The sequence below is a fragment of the Vicia villosa genome, unplaced genomic scaffold (assembly GCF_029867415.1).
Source record: "Vicia villosa cultivar HV-30 ecotype Madison, WI unplaced genomic scaffold, Vvil1.0 ctg.005755F_1_1, whole genome shotgun sequence".
NCBI classification, from domain to species: Eukaryota; Viridiplantae; Streptophyta; class Magnoliopsida; order Fabales; family Fabaceae; genus Vicia; species Vicia villosa.
In genome coordinates, this window is record NW_026706675.1 from 60798 (window position 1) to 68215 (window position 7418).

At 33.9% G+C, this 7418-nt stretch overlaps 1 protein-coding gene across 1 annotated transcript; it reads right to left on the reverse strand.

Moving 5' to 3' along the window:
* Window positions 1-428: 428 nt before the first annotated feature.
* Window positions 429-6781, reverse strand: LOC131642748 (uncharacterized). The gene is made up of 9 exons (XM_058912965.1): window positions 6605-6781; window positions 4603-4676; window positions 3587-3686; window positions 3098-3150; window positions 2783-2885; window positions 2053-2669; window positions 1180-1431; window positions 1049-1105; window positions 429-937 (listed from the first exon to the last, which is right to left on the reverse strand). The coding sequence occupies exons 2-9, from the start codon at window positions 4651-4653 to the stop codon at window positions 725-727; spliced, it is 1446 nt and encodes a 481-aa protein (XP_058768948.1). The 5' UTR covers window positions 4654-4676; window positions 6605-6781; the 3' UTR covers window positions 429-724.
* Between the last annotated feature and the right edge of the window lie 637 nt (window positions 6782-7418).

The following is a 7418-nucleotide window of genomic DNA, read 5'->3' on the forward strand; positions in this document are numbered from 1 at the left end:
GGAACGGAGGGAGTATATAAATAACACGTATTTTTATGACATATGACATTTATTTAATTTTATATGAGAAAAGGGGTGGTGCACTGACAGTGTAAAATATTTTTACACTGTCAACCAATCACCACCATGTATCCAATTACATCATTTTATTATTTAAAAAATAATTTAATGACATGGCTAATTGATATCTTTCTATTGGATGACAGTGTAAAACTATTTTACACTGTCAGTGCACTACCTTTTAACTCATTTTATATACTCAAAACTATAATAATGTAGTCTTCTATTTCTTTTAAGAAATGGAGAAAATCTCTACCCGATATCCATTAAGCTCGTTTTAAAAAGTACTCAATTTCTAAAAAAAATTTAACCAAAAAAGTGTGAAAGACATTTTAGTTTCTACATCATCGAAAAAATAGTTGATTCTAAAGGTGTTTTTCTAAAGAAAAGGCATTTCATCCAACAATACCAAGCAATCAGAAACAATATGATAAACCTCTGCAAACCTTAACACAATTCAGAAGGGGTTTGGCATTAAAGATTGCAAACTTCTGTAAGCTAACCAAAGATTCCTTAAGTTTACAATTTGAAAAATCTATGCTCTGTAGATATACAAGCAGAAATTACTTGAAAGTACAAAATTGTGCAAATGTTATACCTAAAATTCAACCAAGATTCTTTTGACTATGATTCACTGGACAGTTTTACACATGAAGTTTTGCTTCTAAGTACACTTCTTCCTACGGACATTTCTTCTGCCAAGACTAATAGAAGAACCACTGCTTTGACTGGCTGTGACAGAAGAGCCGACTTGGCTATCAGACGATCTCTTTGAGTTTCGTCGCTTTGGGTATGGGTGGATTTTAGCCAATTCCAGCACTCGGCTTGCCACACTGAAAGGTAAGGAACGCGGGGAAATCTTGTCGTTTTCCTCATCCTACAAACACCAAATGATTTTTTTACATTAACTTATCCTCAAAACAATTTACATCAGAAATATAGCAGATTTACAAAAGTAGCTTTCAGAAAAGGAAAATAGAAAGTTAACCTCTTTCTGAATGAATTTCTGTGCAGAACTAGCTCGGAGAAGGTTACGCCACTTGTCCTGCATAAATCATATTTAGGAAACAACATTTGGAAGAAAGGTAACAACTGAATCCGTGAAGTTCAGTAAAGTACCCTGATATCTGTGGGAGTTCGGTAGCCTGAAGCAGAAAACAAAAACCTCTGTATATCAGTCCATCGACCAACTCCATATTCAGATATGCCATCAACCAACTTCGTCACTTCGGCAGTTGTCCACATCCTTTGATGCTTTCTTCGATCTTTTGATCTACTTCTTTTTGGTGGCGAACGTTCATCCTCAAATTCTTCCTCAAACTCGTCCTCAAACTCCTCCGAGGAAAAAGGCTCATTGTCATACTCAAATTCCTACACACACAAAATTGGTTTATCAAAGAATGCAGAATAGTTTAAACAAGCAGACCTAGACGCAAATATTAGGCAATAGTATTGATATGCAGTTATCATCTCTGAACATACATTTCACAACATAAGAACAACTTAATCATGTATGAAACACACATACTGTAACCATGAAACCATTCCGTTCCAATTAATGATACACGAATGTACGACCACGATTAAGATAATTAACGATTCTTGCAACTGCAAAAGATGTACAGAGAAGCCAAGCACCACTTTGAGCAAAGACAGGAGGGAGGCATAACAAACGCAAATTCAGGTCAAAGTCAAACATAAAAATTAAAACAAACTTGAGAAATCAATACATTAGGAGCCAATCGACTAGATTTACCAGGAATACAACATGACAAATAAAATTTATACATAAATCGCAACGACCACCAAATATGATTCACACACAAAAGTATCTAAAACCAGAAGATAGAAAACATAAAACTAAAAAATATATAACTATACAGATACAACTAAAGAACCTCTCCCCTTCCCTCTGACTTCAAAGGGGGAGGCAATTCAGAAAAAAATCTTCATTTACTCGAGAAAATAAATACCCCAAAAAGAAAAATGTACCTCTTTCTTTGGCAGCTTCTTGCAGCATTGCAACTCGGTAAGAGTTACTTCACTATTGCCATTACTAGACTTTTCACTTGGAATATTCTTCAATCCTTTCATTTTTGTATGAAGTTCATTACATAATGACAGACTCCGTCTTTTGTTTTTTGCACCTGTAGTTGGTACTTTTTCTTTTGACCTCGAATTTGAAGATTCTTCAATATACCTCTTAGTAGGCTTTCGGAATCTCTTCTCTCTAGGTGGAGCAGATTGGCAATTCTCAACAGTAACATTTTCTGTCTTACAAGACAATATACTGCCACCTAAAGGATAACCATTATTCAGCTCATGCAGATGCTGTATATCAAGTGAAATGTTGTACATGCAACCTACATTTGATGGTTGACTTGGATTGTTCCTGAAGACACCATGTGTATCATTGGTGACTGTCTCATCTAGAGATTCAATTTTGCATTCAGATTGTGTACTATTGGGTGCTTTTGCTGATTCCGATACCCCACCAACGGTGCTACTTCCACTTAATCCGGGAGATTGACTTTCTGAATTTGAGTTTTCCAAAAGTGAGTCTTCATAAGCACCAGAGCCTAGTAACTCAACTTTGGCAAAATCAAAATCTGCAAGATTGGAAAAAAAAATTATAATGTGAAAAACAGAAAGCAGAAAACAATCCTTTTTTCCTGTGAAAACTTCATAGAAAAGATAGTATCGTGACAGTTGATAATTTTACCTAAGAAATACCCTCCAGATACATCGGTGAAACCATCAGTTCCTTCAAGATCATTGATGTCAACATCATCCAGGAATCCCTCGCCCAGGAACCCATCAAGGACCTAACAGTATATTTTATCAAAGATATTCACACCCACACAAAAGGACACAACAGTTTAAACAGAAACAGGGAAATATCATGCAATTGACATTAGATTAGGCGCACAAGGATAGACTCAAGCAATAAGTAACTAATATGTGCAGATTAAATTGAAAAGTACATGGACTACTAGCTTCAATATCACCCCAACAGTAACTGAGTTTAGACAAGTACCTCCAGTTCCAAATCATTCTTGTCATTCAAAGCTGTGTCAGAAGCTAAACTGCCTGGTAAACATGGTAAACATAAGATCGCGAGGGTGAGATACAACATCACAAGCAAATAAGAAATTACTACCAAAGCTTGAAAGAAAATATTATATGAGAAAATGCCAACACAGCTTTATCAACCACAAGAAGTTATCAACCAAACATAATATTTTAAATGTAAAGAACTTCTGAACTCCTAAGCAATCTCCATCAACAATACTCAGGCTCTCATAAAGCTTACTTCTTCCAATATTTCACCTTACTATTTTACTTCACCTTATCACATTGTTCAGCAACAAAATACAGGCCAGATAAAAAAGATCAACACAAATAGTCAAACTAAAACTCCATTTACTAATAAATGGACTTTAAGTGACAGAATCAAAAAGAAAAACTTTTAGTCATTTGCAAATTCAGAATCACCAATACTAATTCTTGGTAAAATACAACATACCATCCAATGAAACATGATCACTTCTAGGTTCTTCAAGCAAATGCTCAATTTCCATTTCATCATCTTGAAGGGAAGGCACGTATGATTCATCCACCTGAACCTAGGAAAATTCAAAAAGATTTCATAAATAATATGCTTTAAGCACTACCATGTTGACACTTACAAATTATTTAAATAGCAAAAGAAGTCAATAAGAATAAATGAAATAAATATACACAAGTGGCCACACATAAACAACTTAAAACACTTATTTCAAAATATGAAGCTTGTGAAGATCTAGTATATTGAATTAACACAAAACTAAATTAAAATCACTTATTTTTCACATTGTGCATATATATGGATCCTACAATATAGAACAGCCATATGAGTCAAATAAAGTCCCCTACATGACTATACACCATCGTGCATAATTCAACAATCTCCCATTTGACAAATTTTCCAACAATAAGCTCTAACAAATTGAATGAAGTTCTAAAAGTATAGAAATGATCATAATCTTTAGCCTCAAATAGCATATTAATGTTGTACAATCATAAAATTTCTATTGCATGCCCAAAGTGAGAATTGGAATAGTCATCAGAACCCAAGAATCACAGTGATGAATTATTTCCATCCATGAAATGAACTAAAATAGCTACAATCATAGTCCCACTTAATCCCAAAATAATTTATAACTTGCAAAATTAGATACAGTTACAACACACAAGATAGATAACCATCCATGAACAACTTAGATACTTGCTCAAATGTGGCAAAATATGGAAAAATGGGAATAAGTATGATAGGTTAATGTACTATTGGCAATCGTGATTGCAGAAAATAGTAGTCTGTTAAAGTTCTGCTACAAAATAGTGCTATAGCACTTCTATAGCCACTACTTGACAACATTTTACACTAAATAGTGTATACAGGGAGAATATCAATTTGTTTAAATTCCGCTATTTAACAACATTGGTTATATGATCAATTAGCTTAAAGGTTAAAGGTGTGAAAATAATAACTAAAATCCTTACTCTTTGGCATTTCATATTGGAACACTTCCGCAGATATTCTTCCCGATCCATCGCATGCTCTCTGGAATATTATCCTACAATTTCAACATGCATTAGTTTACTCTTTTTTTCTCCTGTTAGTACCCCCACATATAATAATTGTTTATGAAGACAAGAACAGAAGCATGCTTTAACATTAACATGTGTGCATAACTAAAAATGCAAAATAACACTCATGTCTAAAAGATATATACATTACACGTGTATACAAACTGTAGGGCGGAAACTTGGAAATAATAAGTAACCGCGGTAAAACTGGTTGCGTGAACGTAATTGAAATGCAAAAAATGAAGAATTATTTTAGACATTCGTACAAGAGTGTTTGGAAGCATGTAGCTTTAGACAAGCTAATCTGTATATCCCCGGACAAAAATGTGTGTATATAAATTCTGTATCATAGTGTTTGTTATGGCCCTGCATGGCTAAAACCTGATTACATGGGATTAAACACCAATTCCCACTAACCTAAGGTAAGCCTTTTCTATACGAAGGACCCACCTTTGTAACTGCATTTCTGCCGTATTAGATTGGGAGAACCTACTCATGCACCACCATTCCATCTACACAAACAAATCTATGGATCCTAGTTGTAGCATCTAGGGATCCATCCACTTTACCTTAAACCCATACTTATCAGAGCATCAATACATCTTGCAGGGACAGCCCCTGTCCTCAATCACTTCCAGCCTTTATTGCCAGTGCAGGACATCACTAACTTTAATAATCGGAAGTGAGATAATAAACAAATCCGTTTTGGAAGCTCATATCAGTATCTGTGCAGTAAAACTAGTCCATAAGCAATACTGTAAACTGATCTCCTTGAATCAAGAATGCATACCACCAAAAATCCATATAGTAGAAGTTAGAACCAAAACAAAAGTTCATCTATTTCACTTCTAAAATAATACCCAAAAAGCTCTTTGACTTGATTACCCAATTCACAATTTTCATATCTCCGACTACCTACTAGCTTTTTGTCAGTGTTTTTTCTATTCACACAAAATCAATGATTACCAATCACATTTTACCCCCACCCAGCATACAGAGGACACATAAAAATACTACTGACACAACTTATTGATATTGTCCCACCCATAACAGTTTTTTAGTACCATTTTATTCCACAAAACTGTAAGGTTTAGACAATGTGGTTCGCTAAATTTATGAATCGCAAAATTAATCCCTGAAATTGAAAACCATCATCAATCAATTTAATCTCTGTCATCAAATCAAATGTAGTTAGAAATGCTGTGCCAAGACATTGCTTAGGGTTCGATCAGCTAAAAGACGTTTCCAGAAATCCGTTTAATCGTTAGATAAACCTATATCTCATGATCCAGATTCATCAGAATTTATCAAACTGTTTAACAGAACGACTAAACTGATCGACAGCTTTAAATTCTAGGGACTACATTTACCAAATTCCAGTCCCCTTGCAAAATCACAAAATACAATCAACATTTTTTTGCTTCAGACAACACATTCAGCCACACTAAAACTGACTGAAACAACCAGAAATTACAATTATTTCTGCTCGTATTAAATCACATCAATAACTACAAACATAATCCAGATTAAAACGAAGTACCGCAACAAAAAAAAAAACATGTCCTCCCATATTAAAAAGAAGCAATGCTAAAGGGAACTTTCAATTAACAGCATTATGCGAACAACTTATTAATAAACATCATCGACAGCTACGTGTTTCTCGGAAAAATGCCAAGGCTCCGATCGACACGAAACATAAATAAAAACAGTGAAAAGCACTACTGTACTGCAATAACGAAGCAATCGATGAGTAAACTGAAAAACTGCATGCAAAGTTATTAAGATAGTAGAAACGAAGAACTAAATCGAAATGTAAAAAAAAAAAAAAAAACCTCGAACGAATCAATCGATAAACAGAGAAAATAAAAAAACGAAAGGATTAAAAATAAGAGCAGAGTGAAGATCGAGATCTAACCTTAGAAGACGAAGAACTAGGTTTTGGAAATGGAATCTGTCACAGTGGTGAATTGAAGAGATAGAGAGAGAAGAGTGAGAGAGTGAATGTTCGAAACCGAAAGAAGAAAAAAAAAAAGGTTAAAACCGCCAAGAGGCGACACGAAACGGAGCGATGCAAGACGCGGTGTTTTTATTCGATGGAAATTGGAAACAAATAAAATGTGATTTTAATCGTTTTTTTAATTTTAGTTTTTTAATTAATTCAGTCAAAAAGATATTCTACTGTTTATTTACTTCTTTATTTATGATTTTTATGATTTTTTTGTGAAACCGGGTTTTTATCGAGATTGTGCGGTTCGAGTATGGGGAGAAAGGACACGTGGAGGATATTTAGTGGATTTGGTTGTGGTTGCTTTTTTATGCGCGGCGCTGTTGACAGTGGTCTTCTCTCTGGCTTAACGCTGTCAAAGGCTTACTACACTTGACTCGACGGAATACTCGACGATTACTCGACGTCGTTATGTTGCGTTTTTCTCGTGTTTAAGAGTGTTCTTCACTATCAACTCGGCTTCTCGTATTTTTAAGTAACTTCAATAAAAAATATAATAAACTTATTTCTTTTTATTAATAGAAATTATTAAATTTAATTTCTTTTTATTATCAATAAAAATAATAATAATAAGTATTAAAATTTATTTCAAAAATTGATATTAATAACCGTTTAAATAATAATCGTTGAGAATTCTGATGTGGAATTTAGTGAACAAAGTTATTTTTTATTAGAATTTAATAGGAAATACAATGACTGTATACAAATATATAATCATTAAATT